The sequence below is a fragment of the Pollachius pollachius genome, assembly GCF_949987615.1.
Source record: "Pollachius pollachius genome assembly, chromosome: 2".
Taxonomy (NCBI): Eukaryota; Metazoa; Chordata; class Actinopteri; order Gadiformes; family Gadidae; genus Pollachius; species Pollachius pollachius.
Window position 1 is genome coordinate 17,701,512 of NC_136935.1, and position 14,886 is coordinate 17,716,397.

At 44.4% G+C, this 14,886-nt stretch overlaps 5 protein-coding genes across 5 annotated transcripts; all 5 read left to right on the top strand.

Annotated features, from left to right (window-relative positions):
- Positions 1-38: 38 nt before the first annotated feature.
- On the top strand, positions 39-959 carry LOC307071637 (high choriolytic enzyme 1-like; the record flags this gene model as incomplete). Its single annotated transcript, XM_079730686.1, has 1 exon — positions 39-959. The coding sequence occupies one exon, from the start codon at positions 39-41 to the stop codon at positions 957-959; it is 921 nt and encodes a 306-aa protein (XP_079586812.1).
- Positions 960-3,429: 2,470 nt separating this feature from the next.
- Positions 3,430-4,350, top strand: LOC307091863 (high choriolytic enzyme 1-like; the record flags this gene model as incomplete). The annotated part of the gene is made up of 1 exon (XM_079758698.1): positions 3,430-4,350. The coding sequence occupies one exon, from the start codon at positions 3,430-3,432 to the stop codon at positions 4,348-4,350; it is 921 nt and encodes a 306-aa protein (XP_079614824.1).
- Positions 4,351-6,827: 2,477 nt separating this feature from the next.
- Positions 6,828-7,748, top strand: LOC307091966 (high choriolytic enzyme 1-like; the record flags this gene model as incomplete). The annotated part of the gene is made up of 1 exon (XM_079758818.1): positions 6,828-7,748. One exon carries the CDS (start codon positions 6,828-6,830, stop codon positions 7,746-7,748), a length of 921 nt encoding a protein of 306 aa, XP_079614944.1.
- Positions 7,749-10,228: 2,480 nt separating this feature from the next.
- On the top strand, positions 10,229-11,149 carry LOC307070388 (hatching enzyme 1.2-like; the record flags this gene model as incomplete). Its single annotated transcript, XM_079728837.1, has 1 exon — positions 10,229-11,149. One exon carries the CDS (start codon positions 10,229-10,231, stop codon positions 11,147-11,149), a length of 921 nt encoding a protein of 306 aa, XP_079584963.1.
- A 2,480-nt stretch (positions 11,150-13,629) lies between these two features.
- LOC307070389 (high choriolytic enzyme 1-like) lies at positions 13,630-14,550 on the top strand (the record flags this gene model as incomplete). Its single annotated transcript, XM_079728838.1, has 1 exon — positions 13,630-14,550. One exon carries the CDS (start codon positions 13,630-13,632, stop codon positions 14,548-14,550), a length of 921 nt encoding a protein of 306 aa, XP_079584964.1.
- Between the last annotated feature and the right edge of the window lie 336 nt (positions 14,551-14,886).

Here is a 14,886-nt window from a genome sequence, read left to right on the forward strand (position 1 = left end):
AGTGCCAGTGTCCAGAAACAACCAGAGAGAGCCAGAAGATGAAGACCTGTCTCAGCCTCCTTCTGCTTTTGCTGGGCCTCTGCCAGGCTCAACCTCTGGTGGGGGAAGAAAGTGTGGCCGATGTCCTAGAAGACAACGAGGACATGGATATCATCACAGAGATTCTGATCTCCAACAACGACTCCAATGAGATCGTGCTGGAGGGAGACCTCTCCCAGGCTCAACCTCTGGTGGGGGAAGAAAGTGTTGATGATCTCCTAGAAGACAATGAGGACATGGATATCAGCACCAGGATTCTGATCTCCAACAACGGCTCCAGTGAGATCCTGCTGGAGGGAGACTTGGTTCTACCAACAACCAGAAACGCCATGAAGTGTTTTAGAAAAAACTGCCTGTGGAAAAAATCCTCCAATGGCCTTGTGACCATTCCCTACACAGTGAGCAGAGCCTACACCTCCGCAGAGAGGTCACGAATTGTGAGAGCCATGCAGTCCTTCCACCGGACCACCTGCATCCGCTTCGTGCCCCGCCGGAACCAGTACGACCACATCAGCGTTCAGAGCGGAGGTGGATGCTACTCCTCTCTGGGCAGGACAGGAGGCAGGCAGGTACTCTCTCTCAGGAGATCGGGATGCATGAACTACGGCATCATGCAGCACGAGCTGAACCACGCTCTGGGCTTCAACCACGAGCAGACCAGGAGTGACCGTGACCGGTATGTCAGGATCAACTGGAGGAACATCAATCGACGCAATGCCTACAACTTCAAGAGGCAGAACACCAACAACCTGAACACCCCCTACGATTACACCTCCATCATGCACTACGGCAGAAGAGCCTTCTCCATAAATGGACGAGACAGCATCACCCCCATCCCAAACTCCCGTGTTCGGATTGGCCAGAGAAGGGGAATGACCCGGAATGACATCCTGAGGATCAACCGACTCTATCGCTGCTAAGACCAACCAGCAGTTGCCTGCAAATATCACATTCATGTTGTTAATCTTCTCCAAACAATTTTCTCCTGATATGTCATTAAAAATGTTGCTTCACTGCGATTCATTTGTGTAGTTGTCATTTTTATTTTATTTTGGGTGATTATCAACATGAACCTCAGATTATCAACACTTCATGTTGAACAGCTTCATATGAACATTTTTGATGAAATGGATCTATTACCATGTCCACCACAAGATGATGTTGCGCTTCTAATCACACAGACTACAAGATGAACATGTGATTCTAATTACATACTAGTTGTAACAAAAACAAGAATATTGTTACCATTGGTTTAAAAAGGTATCTGCATGATAACTCAATCACAAGGGATATAGCCAAACCGATTTAGAAACCAGATGTATATTTTAGGTTACTAGGATACTGTTCCTGACCTCTATGCTAAGAAGCATTGTACTGGACTATCACTACAACAACAGTTGATGCTTCCTCTATTACAACTGCTAAATCCACTTGCATCCTTCAGAATAGGAGATGTCTCCATTCGGCCTTCATGTTACAAAACGATTACTTCATTCTAAGACGGAACACGTGAATGATGGATCCTATCACCGCCACTCCACAAGTGACCCAAATCCTTTCTGCTCCTTCATCCTGTACCCATACTTACTCCCAATACTAAATTTCTTTTAATCATTTAAACATTGTGAAGTGTGTGTGTGGTTGAATGCTGGTTTACCCTCTATGCCCTGATACTTCATTGCACGGCAGGTGTGCAGCATAACCCAGCCCCAGAGTTCAATATTCCTGACTCGGGCCAGGTGAGGCTGCTTGAACCAACCATCAACCACCATCACACCTGGTGTTGGTGTAATGCACATTGACTTTATAATACAGGTTAGACTTAAGGCTCAGTTACAGTTCAAAGTTGACGCAACGCAATGAACACGCCGACGCCTCCACGCAGTCGTGAACCTGTTTTGGTTCTGGGTCGGGTTTCAGTGAGCGGACCGATCACAGCCCTTGCTGCTGCGATGCCTTGATGCAACGATAACCTTTTTGGGAGGCGCACGTCAGGCCATTGCGGTGGACGCAAGGAGGTTCCGCAATGACGTAATTGGTCCGTGAACCCCTTGCGTTGTGTCGACGTTGAAGACTAACCTAATCTTTACTTTCCCTATGTGTACATTGGCGGAAACTATCTCTGAATTGAAAAGAAAACGAGTGCTCAAGCTGGCCCTGCTTGTTGAGATTAAGACCGAATGTATGGAGGGCCGCTTATGTCCCATCTATTCATTATTCTATAGGCCATGAGTATTTAAACCAGGCAAGACTTGTCGAAGTTGGCAAACAGAATTTTAGACACACAGCAGCGTAGGCTAGACAATGTCATCCATGCTACAATGACTTCTACCACAGAAGCTCAGCTTTATTTGTTTTATAATTTTTTATACAAATAAATGACAGAAACACCTTCATATACCCTAAAACCCGGTGAAATGTCAGGAAGGTATGGAAATGTATAACGCCCAAGAATACTGCCTCGGCGTTCGAGAGACACCGGTCATGTGCAGTGAGTGCATGGGCATGGGTGCGCGCAGGTAGCCGTGAAGTTAGGTAAACAGACAGGTAAGCCATTACAGTCCCGCGACTAATTGGAACAGCTTATTGCAGACCTGTGACAGCCACAGGTGCCAGATCTTTTTACTTTTATCAGAACATTGGAACAATTGTTTGCTGTCGGGACGTAAAGACAAATGAAACAAATATGTCAAATGATGCTTCTAAAAAAGATGACCTAACCTAGCTTTTGAGCCCTGCTTCATCTTTTGGTCTTCCTGAAAAAAGAAACATAACCTGACTTTTATTTACTCAGAGCATTCATTAAAAGATTAGTTGTGCTTGTAAATATGCATCTGTTGCTAACATAATGTTTCCTCCAACAGAATAAAGCATGTATTGCATTTAATGTCCAACAAGAATTATTGATGTTTGAAAGTTAAGTGTATCATTTGGAAGTCCTTGTGTTTGTCCCTCAATGTATAAAAGTAGAAAAGCACACCTTAGTTAGGATAGTGATATCAAGTCGGAAAAAGAATACATTAATGTCAGTCTGCGGTGTAGAATTCTGCATTATCAAATTAATTAAAAACTTGAAATGCTATTTAAGTTTGTTTTATTTTTCTTGCATAAACATTGACTCAGTAATGTCCCTCCCCTCCTCTCAAAGCCTTTGAATAACAGACAGTTTTGAAACGGTAGGTTTGTCGCTTGAGTCCACCCTTAAAAGGTTTATTTAGTCCTTAGATTCTGCACCACAACCCTAAATCCTCCAACAGACACACCTGCAGAGCACAGTATAAAATCTCTGGTCCAATCAGACTGACAACAAACCTTAAGGAGTCTCTCCGTTGAAGACATCCAGAGAAGCTCCAGTGCCAGTGTCCAGAAACAACCAGAGAGAGCCAGAAGATGAAGACCTGTCTCAGCCTCCTTCTGCTTTTGCTGGGCCTCTGCCAGGCTCAACCTCTGGTGGGGGAAGAAAGTGTGGCCGATGTCCTAGAAGACAACGAGGACATGGATATCATCACAGAGATTCTGATCTCCAACAACGACTCCAATGAGATCCTGCTGGAGGGAGACCTCTCCCAGGCTCAACCTCTGGTGGGGGAAGAAAGTGTCGATGATCTCCTAGAAGACAATGAGGACATGGATATCAGCACCAGGATTCTGATCTCCAACAACGGCTCCAGTGAGATCCTGCTGGAGGGAGACTTGCTTCTACCAACAACCAGAAACGCCATGAAGTGTTTTAGAAAAAACTGCCTGTGGAAAAAATCCTCCAATGGCCTTGTGACCATTCCCTACACAGTGAGCAGAGCCTACACCTCCGCAGAGAGGTCACGAATTGTGAGAGCCATGCAGTCCTTCCACCGGACCACCTGCATCCGCTTCGTGCCCCGCCGGAACCAGTACGACCACATCAGCGTTCAGAGCGGAGGTGGATGCTACTCCTCTCTGGGCAGGACAGGAGGCAGGCAGGTACTCTCTCTCAGGAGATCGGGATGCATGAACTACGGCATCATGCAGCACGAGCTGAACCACGCTCTGGGCTTCAACCACGAGCAGACCAGGAGTGACCGTGACCGGTATGTCAGGATCAACTGGAGGAACATCAATCGACGCAATGCCTACAACTTCAAGAGGCAGAACACCAACAACCTGAACACCCCCTACGATTACACCTCCATCATGCACTACGGCAGAAGAGCCTTCTCCATAAATGGACGAGACAGCATCACCCCCATCCCAAACTCCCGTGTTCGGATTGGCCAGAGAAGGGGAATGACCCGGAATGACATCCTGAGGATCAACCGACTCTATCGCTGCTAAGACCAACCAGCAGTTGCCTGCAAATATCACATTCATGTTGTTAATCTTCTCCAAACAATTTTCTCCTGATATGTCATTAAAAATGTTGCTTCACTGCGATTCATTTGTGTAGTTGTCATTTTTATTTTATTTTGGGTGATTATCAACATGAACCTCAGATTATCAACACTTCATGTTGAACAGCTTCATATGAACATTTTTGATGAAATGGATCTATTACCATGTCCACCACAAGATGATGTTGCGCTTCTAATCACACAGACTACAAGATGAACATGTGATTCTAATTACATACTAGTTGTAACAAAAACAAGAATATTGTTACCATTGGTTTAAAAAGGTATCTGCATGATAACTCAATCACAAGGGATATAGCCAAACCGATTTAGAAACCAGATATATATTTTAGATTACTAGGATACTGTTCCTGACCTCTATGCTAAGAAGCATTGTACTGGACTATCACTACAACAACAGTTGATGCTTCCTCTATTACAACTGCTAAATCCACTTGCATCCTTCAGAATAGGAGATGTCGCCATTCGGCCTTCATGTTACAAAACGATTACTTCATTCTAAGACGGAACACGTGAATGATGGATCCTATCACTGCCACTCCACAAGTGACCCAAATCCTTCCCCCTTACTGCTCCTTCATCCTGTACCCATACTTACTCCCAATACTAAATTTGGTTTAATCATTTAAACATTGTGAAGTGTGTGTGTGGTTGAATGCTGGTTTACCCTCTATGCCCTGATACTTCATTGCACGACAGGTGTGCAGCATAACGCAGCCCCAGAGTTCAATATTCCTGACTCGGGCCAGGTGAGGCTGCTTGAACCAACCATCAACCACCATCACACCTGGTGTGGGTGTAATGCACATTGACTTTATAATACAGGTTAGACTTAAGGCTCAGTTACAGTTCAAAGTTGACGCAACGCAATGAACACGCCGACGCCTCCACGCAGTCGTGAACCTGTTTTGGTTCTGGGTCGGGTTTTAGTGAGCGGATCAATCACAGCCCTTACTGCTGCGAAGCCTTGAAGCAACGATAACCTTTTTGGGAGGCGCATGTCAGGCCATTGCGGTGGACAAAAGGAGGTTCCGCAATGACGTAATTGGTCCGTGAACCCCTTGCGTTGTGTCGACGTTGAAGACTAACCTAATCTTTACTTTCCATATGTGTACATTGGCGGAAACTATCTCTGAATTGAAAAGAAAATGAGTGCTCAAACTGGCCCTGCTTTTTGAGATTAAGACCGAATCTATGGAGGGGCGCTTATGTCCCATCTATTCATTATTCTATAGGCCATGAGTATTTAAACCAGGCAAGACTTGTCGAAGTTGGCAAACAGAATTTTAGACACACAGCAGCGTAGGCTCGACAATGTCATCCATGCTACAATGACTTCTATCACAGAAGCTCAGCTTTATTTGTTTTATAATTTTTAATACAAATAAATGACAGAAACACCTTCATATACCCTAAAACCCGGTGAAATGTCAGGAAGGTATGGAAATGGATAACGCCCAAGCCTATTGCCTCGGCGTTCGAGAGACACCGGTCATGTGCAGTGAGTGAATGGACATGGGTGTGCGCAGGTAGCCATGAAGTTAGGTAAACAGGCAGGTAAGCCATTACAGTCCCGCGACTAATTGGTACAGCTTATTGCAGACCTGCGACAGCCACAGGTGGCAGATCTTTTTTCTTTTATCAGAACATTGGAACAATTGTTTGCTGTCGGGACGTAAAGACAAATGAAATAAATATGTCAAATGATGCTTCTAAAAAAGATTACCTAACCTAGCTTTTGAGCCCTGCTTCATCTTTTGGTCTTCCTGAAAAAAGAAACATAACCTGACTTTTATTTACTCAGAGCATTCATTAAAAGATTAGTTGTGCTTGTAAATATGCATCTGTTGCTAACATAATGTTTCCTCCAACAGAATAAAGCATGTATTGCATTTAATGTCCAACAAGAATTATTGATGTTTGAAAGTTAAGTGTATCATTTGGAAGTCCTTGTGTTTGTCCCTCAATGTATAAAAGTAGAAAAGCACACCTTAGTTAGGATAGTGATATCAAGTCGGAAAAAGAATACATTAATGTCAGTCTGCGGTGTAGAATTCTGCATTATCAAATTAATTAAAAACTTGAAATGCTATTTAAGTTTGTTTTATTTTTCTTGCATAAACATTGACTCAGTAATGTCCCTCCCCTCCTCTCAAAGCCTTTGAATAACAGACAGTTTTGAAACGGTAGGTTTGTCGCTTGAGTCCACCCTTAAAAGGTTTATTTAGTCCTTAGATTCTGCACCACAACCCTAAATCCTCCAACAGACACACCTGCAGAGCACAGTATAAAATCTCTGGTCCAATCAGACTGACAACAAACCTTAAGGAGTCTCTCCGTTGAAGACATCCAGAGAAGCTCCAGTGCCAGTGTCCAGAAACAACCAGAGAGAGCCAGAAGATGAAGACCTGTCTCAGCCTCCTTCTGCTTTTGCTGGGCCTCTGCCAGGCTCAACCTCTGGTGGGGGAAGAAAGTGTGGCCGATGTCCTAGAAGACAACGAGGACATGGATATCATCACAGAGATTCTGATCTCCAACAACGACTCCAATGAGATCCTGCTGGAGGGAGACCTCTCCCAGGCTCAACCTCTGGTGGGGGAAGAAAGTGTCGATGATCTCCTAGAAGACAATGAGGACATGGATATCAGCACCAGGATTCTGATCTCCAACAACGGCTCCAGTGAGATCCTGCTGGAGGGAGACTTGCTTCTACCAACAACCAGAAACGCCATGAAGTGTTTTAGAAAAAACTGCCTGTGGAAAAAATCCTCCAATGGCCTTGTGACCATTCCCTACACAGTGAGCAGAGCCTACACCTCCGCAGAGAGGTCACGAATTGTGAGAGCCATGCAGTCCTTCCACCGGACCACCTGCATCCGCTTCGTGCCCCGCCGGAACCAGTACGACCACATCAGCGTTCAGAGCGGAGGTGGATGCTACTCCTCTCTGGGCAGGACAGGAGGCAGGCAGGTACTCTCTCTCAGGAGATCGGGATGCATGAACTACGGCATCATGCAGCACGAGCTGAACCACGCTCTGGGCTTCAACCACGAGCAGACCAGGAGTGACCGTGACCGGTATGTCAGGATCAACTGGAGGAACATCAATCGACGCAATGCCTACAACTTCAAGAGGCAGAACACCAACAACCTGAACACCCCCTACGATTACACCTCCATCATGCACTACGGCAGAAGAGCCTTCTCCATAAATGGACGAGACAGCATCACCCCCATCCCAAACTCCCGTGTTCGGATTGGCCAGAGAAGGGGAATGACCCGGAATGACATCCTGAGGATCAACCGACTCTATCGCTGCTAAGACCAACCAGCAGTTGCCTGCAAATATCACATTCATGTTGTTAATCTTCTCCAAACAATTTTCTCCTGATATGTCATTAAAAATGTTGCTTCACTGCGATTCATTTGTGTAGTTGTCATTTTTATTTTATTTTGGGTGATTATCAACATGAACCTCAGATTATCAACACTTCATGTTGAACAGCTTCATATGAACATTTTTGATGAAATGGATCTATTACCATGTCCACCACAAGATGATGTTGTGCTTCTAATCACACAGACTACAAGATGAACATGTGATTCTAATTACATACTAGTTGTAACAAAAACAAGAATATTGTTACCATTGGTTTAAAAAGGTATCTGCATGATAACTCAATCACAAGGGATATAGCCAAACCGATTTAGAAACCAGATATATATTTTAGATTACTAGGATACTGTTCCTGACCTCTATGCTAAGAAGCATTGTACTGGACTATCACTACAACAACAGTTGATGCTTCCTCTATTACAACTGCTAAATCCACTTGCATCCTTCAGAATAGGAGATGTCTCCATTCGGCCTTCATGTTACAAAACGATTACTTCATTCTAAGACGGAACACGTGAATGATGGATCCTATCACCGCCACTCCACAAGTGACCCAAATCCTTCCCCCTTACTGCTCCTTCATCCCGTACCCATACTTACTCCCAATACTAAATTTGGTTTAATCATTTAAACATTGCGAAGTGTGTGTGTGGTTGAATGCTGGTTTACCCTCTATGCCCTGATACTTCATTGCACGACAGGTGTGCAGCATAACCCAGCCCCAGAGTTCAATATTCCTGACTCGGGCCAGGTGAGGCTGCTTGAACCAACCATCAACCACCATCACACCTGGTGTGGGTGTAATGCACATTGACTTTATAATACAGGTTAGACTTAAGGCTCAGTTACAGTTCAAAGTTGACGCAACGCAATGAACACGCCGACGCCTCCACGCAGTCGTGAACCTGTTTTGGTTCTGGGTCGGGTTTTAGTGAGCGGACCAATCACAGCCCTTGCTGCTGCGAAGCCTTGATGCAACGATAACCTTTTTGGGAGGCGCACGTCAGGCCATTGCGGTGGACGCAAGGAGGTTCCGCAATGACGTAATTGGTCCGTGAACCCCTTGCGTTGTGTCGACGTTGAAGACTAACCTAATCTTTACTTTCCATATGTGTACATTGGCGGAAACTATCTCTGAATTGAAAAGAAAACGAGTGCTCAAGCTGGCCCTGCTTTTTGAGATTAAGACCGAATCTATGGAGGGCCGCTTATGTCCCATCTATTCATTATTCTATAGGCCATGAGTATTTAAACCAGGCAAGACTTGTCGAAGTTGGCAAACAGAATTTTAGATACACAGCAGCGTAGGCTAGACAATGTCATCCATGCTACAATGACTTCTATCACAGAAGCTCAGCTTTATTTGTTTTATAATTTTTAATACAAATAAATGACAGAAACACCTTCATATACCCTAAAACCCGGTGAAATGTCAGGAAGGTATGGAAATGTATAAAGCCTAAGAATACTGCCTCGGCGTTCGAGAGACACCGGTCATGTGCAGTGAGTGCATGGGCATGGGTGCGCGCAGGTAGCCGTGAAGTTAGGTAAACAGACAGGTAAGCCATTACAGTCCCGCGACTAATTGGAACAGCTTATTGCAGACCTGCGACAGCCACAGGTGCCAGATCTTTTTACTTTTATCAGAACATTGGAACAATTGTTTGCTGTCGGGACGTAAAGACAAATGAAACAAATATGTCAAATGATGCTTCTAAAAAAGATGACCTAACCTAGCTTTTGAGCCCTGCTTCATCTTTTGGTCTTCCTGAAAAAAGAAACATAACCTGACTTTTATTTACTCAGAGCATTGATTAAAAAGATTAGTTGTGCTTGTAAATATGCATCTGTTGCTAACATAATGTTTCCTCCAACAGAATAAAGCATGTATTGCATTTAAAGTCCAGCAAGAATTATTGATGTTTGAAAGTTAAGTGTATCATTTGGAAGTCCTTGTGTTTGTCCCTCAATGTATAAAAGTAGAAAAGCACACATTTAGTTAGGATAGTGATATCAAGTCGGTAAAAATAGACGTTAATGTCAGTCTGCGGTGTAGAATTCTGCATTATCAAATTAATTAAAAACTTGAAATGCTATTTAAGTTTGTTTTTATTTTTCTTGCATAAACATTGACTCAGTAATGTCCCTCCCCTCCTCTCAAAGCCTTTGAATAACAGACAGTGTTGAAATGGTAGGTTGGTTGCTTGTGTCCACCCTTAAAAGGTTTATTTAGTCCTTAGATTCTGCACCACAGCCCTAAATCCTCCAACAAACACACCTGCAGAAGAACATATAAAAGCTCTGGTCCAATCAGACTGACAACAAACCTTAAGGAGTCTCTCTGTTGAAGACATCCAGAGAAGCTCCAGAGCCAGTGTCCAGAAACAACCAGAGAGAGCCAGAAGATGAAGACCTGTCTCAGCCTCTTTCTGCTTTTGCTGGGCCTCTGCCAGGCTCAACCTCTGGTGGGGGAAGAAATTGTGGCCGATGTCCTAGAAGACAACGAGGACATGGATATCATCACAGAGTTTCTGATCTCCATCAACGACTCCAATGAGATCCTGCTGGAGGGAGACCTCTCCCAGGCTCAACCTCTGGTGGGGGAAGAAAGTGTCGATGATCTCCTAGAAGACAATGAGGACATGGATATCAGCACCAGGATTCTGATCTCCAACAACGGCTCCAGTGAGATCCTGCTGGAGGGAGACTTGCTTCTACCAACAACCAGAAACGCCATGAAGTGTTTTAGAAAAAACTGCCTGTGGAAAAAATCCTCAAATGGCCTTGTGACCATTCCCTACACAGTGAGCAGAGCCTACACCTCCGCAGAGAGGTCACGAATTGTGAGAGCCATGCAGTCCTTCCACCGGACCACCTGCATCCGTTTCGTGCCCCGCCGGAACCAGTACGACCACATCAGCGTTCAGAGCGGAGGTGGATGCTACTCCTCTCTGGGCAGGACAGGAGGCAGGCAGGTACTCTCTCTCAGGAGATCGGGATGCATGAACTACGGCATCATGCAGCACGAGCTGAACCACGCTCTGGGCTTCAACCACGAGCAGACCAGGAGTGACCGTGACCGGTATGTCAGGATCAACTGGAGGAACATCAATCGACGCAATGCCTACAACTTCAAGAGGCAGAACACCAACAACCTGAACACCCCCTACGATTACACCTCCATCATGCACTACGGCAGAAGAGCCTTCTCCATAAATGGACGAGACAGCATCACCCCCATCCCAAACTCCCGTGTTCGGATTGGCCAGAGAAGGGGAATGACCCGGAATGACATCCTGAGGATCAACCGACTCTATCGCTGCTAAGACCAACCAGCAGTTGCCTGCAAATATCACATTCATGTTGTTAATCTTCTCCAAACAATTTTCTCCTGATATGTCATTAAAAATGTTGCTTCACTGCGATTCATTTGTGTAGTTGTCATTTTTATTTTATTTTGGGTGATTATCAACATGAACCTCAGATTATCAACACTTCATGTTGAACAGCTTCATATGAACATTTTTGATGAAATGGATCTATTACCATGTCCACCACAAGATGATGTTGTGCTTCTAATCACACAGACTACAAGATGAACATGTGATTCTAATTACATACTAGTTGTAACAAAAACAAGAATATTGTTACCATTGGTTTAAAAAGGTATCTGCATGATAACTCAATCACAAGGGATATAGCCAAACCGATTTAGAAACCAGATATATATTTTAGATTACTAGGATACTGTTCCTGACCTCTATGCTAAGAAGCATTGTACTGGACTATCACTACAACAACAGTTGATGCTTCCTCTATTACAACTGCTAAATCCACTTGCATCCTTCAGAATAGGAGATGTCTCCATTCGGCCTTCATGTTACAAAACGATTACTTCATTCTAAGACGGAACACGTGAATGATGGATCCTATCACCGCCACTCCACAAGTGACCCAAATCCTTCCCCCTTACTGCTCCTTCATCCCGTACCCATACTTACTCCCAATACTAAATTTGGTTTAATCATTTAAACATTGTGAAGTGTGTGTGTGGTTGAATGCTGGTTTACCCTCTATGCCCTGATACTTCATTGCACGACAGGTGTGCAGCATAACCCAGCCCCAGAGTTCAATATTCCTGACTCGGGCCAGGTGAGGCTGCTTGAACCAACCATCAACCACCATCACACCTGGTGTGGGTGTAATGCACATTGACTTTATAATACAGGTTAGACTTAAGGCTCAGTTACAGTTCAAAGTTGACGCAACGCAATGAACACGCCGACGCCTCCACGCAGTCGTGAACCTGTTTTGGTTCTGGGTCGGGTTTTAGTGAGCGGACCAATCACAGCCCTTGCTGCTGCGAAGCCTTGATGCAACGATAACCTTTTTGGGAGGCGCACGTCAGGCCATTGCGGTGGACGCAAGGAGGTTCCGCAATGACGTAATTGGTCCGTGAACCCCTTGCGTTGTGTCGACGTTGAAGACTAACCTAATCTTTACTTTCCATATGTGTACATTGGCGGAAACTATCTCTGAATTGAAAAGAAAACGAGTGCTCAAGCTGGCCCTGCTTTTTGAGATTAAGACCGAATCTATGGAGGGCCGCTTATGTCCCATCTATTCATTATTCTATAGGCCATGAGTATTTAAACCAGGCAAGACTTGTCGAAGTTGGCAAACAGAATTTTAGATACACAGCAGCGTAGGCTAGACAATGTCATCCATGCTACAATGACTTCTATCACAGAAGCTCAGCTTTATTTGTTTTATAATTTTTAATACAAATAAATGACAGAAACACCTTCATATACCCTAAAACCCGGTGAAATGTCAGGAAGGTATGGAAATGTATAAAGCCTAAGAATACTGCCTCGGCGTTCGAGAGACACCGGTCATGTGCAGTGAGTGCATGGGCATGGGTGCGCGCAGGTAGCCGTGAAGTTAGGTAAACAGACAGGTAAGCCATTACAGTCCCGCGACTAATTGGAACAGCTTATTGCAGACCTGCGACAGCCACAGGTGCCAGATCTTTTTACTTTTATCAGAACATTGGAACAATTGTTTGCTGTCGGGACGTAAAGACAAATGAAACAAATATGTCAAATGATGCTTCTAAAAAAGATGACCTAACCTAGCTTTTGAGCCCTGCTTCATCTTTTGGTCTTCCTGAAAAAAGAAACATAACCTGACTTTTATTTACTCAGAGCATTGATTAAAAAGATTAGTTGTGCTTGTAAATATGCATCTGTTGCTAACATAATGTTTCCTCCAACAGAATAAAGCATGTATTGCATTTAATGTCCAGCAAGAATTATTGATGTTTGAAAGTTAAGTGTATCATTTGGAAGTCCTTGTGTTTGTCCCTCAATGTATAAAAGTAGAAAAGCACACATTTAGTTAGGATAGTGATATCAAGTCGGTAAAAATAGACGTTAATGTCAGTCTGCGGTGTAGAATTCTGCATTATCAAATTAATTAAAAACTTGAAATGCTATTTAAGTTTGTTTTTATTTTTCTTGCATAAACATTGACTCAGTAATGTCCCTCCCCTCCTCTCAAAGCCTTTGAATAACAGACAGTGTTGAAATGGTAGGTTGGTTGCTTGTGTCCACCCTTAAAAGGTTTATTTAGTCCTTAGATTCTGCACCACAGCCCTAAATCCTCCAACAAACACACCTGCAGAAGAACATATAAAAGCTCTGGTCCAATCAGACTGACAACAAACCTTAAGGAGTCTCTCTGTTGAAGACATCCAGAGAAGCTCCAGAGCCAGTGTCCAGAAACAACCAGAGAGAGCCAGAAGATGAAGACCTGTCTCAGCCTCTTTCTGCTTTTGCTGGGCCTCTGCCAGGCTCAACCTCTGGTGGGGGAAGAAATTGTGGCCGATGTCCTAGAAGACAACGAGGACATGGATATCATCACAGAGTTTCTGATCTCCATCAACGACTCCAATGAGATCCTGCTGGAGGGAGACCTCTCCCAGGCTCAACCTCTGGTGGGGGAAGAAAGTGTCGATGATCTCCTAGAAGACAATGAGGACATGGATATCAGCACCAGGATTCTGATCTCCAACAACGGCTCCAGTGAGATCCTGCTGGAGGGAGACTTGCTTCTACCAACAACCAGAAACGCCATGAAGTGTTTTAGAAAAAACTGCCTGTGGAAAAAATCCTCAAATGGCCTTGTGACCATTCCCTACACAGTGAGCAGAGCCTACACCTCCGCAGAGAGGTCACGAATTGTGAGAGCCATGCAGTCCTTCCACCGGACCACCTGCATCCGTTTCGTGCCCCGCCGGAACCAGTACGACCACATCAGCGTTCAGAGCGGAGGTGGATGCTACTCCTCTCTGGGCAGGACAGGAGGCAGGCAGGTACTCTCTCTCAGGAGATCGGGATGCATGAACTACGGCATCATGCAGCACGAGCTGAACCACGCTCTGGGCTTCAACCACGAGCAGACCAGGAGTGACCGTGACCGGTATGTCAGGATCAACTGGAGGAACATCAATCGACGCAATGCCTACAACTTCAAGAGAAAGAACACCAACAACCTGAACACCCCCTACGATTACACCTCCATCATGCACTACGGCAGAAGAGCCTTCTCCATAAATGGACGAGACAGCATCACCCCCATCCCAAACTCCCGTGTTCGGATTGGCCAGAGAAGGGGAATGACCCGGAATGACATCCTGAGGATCAACCGACTCTATCGCTGCTAAGACCAACCAGCAGTTGCCTGCAAATATCACATTCATGTTGTTAATCTTCTCCAAACAATTTTCTCCTGATATGTCATTAAAAATGTTGCTTCACTGCGATTCATTTGTGTAGTTGTCATTTTTATTTTATTTTGGGTGATTATCAACATGAACCTCAGTTTATCAAAACTTCATGTTGAACAGCTTTATGTAAACATCTTTGATGAAATGGACCGATTATCATGTCCACCACAAGATGATGGTTTGTTTCTAGTCACACAGACTATAAGATGATCACAATTACATACTATTTGTAACAAAAACATGAATATTGTTACCATTGTGTTAAAATGTGGG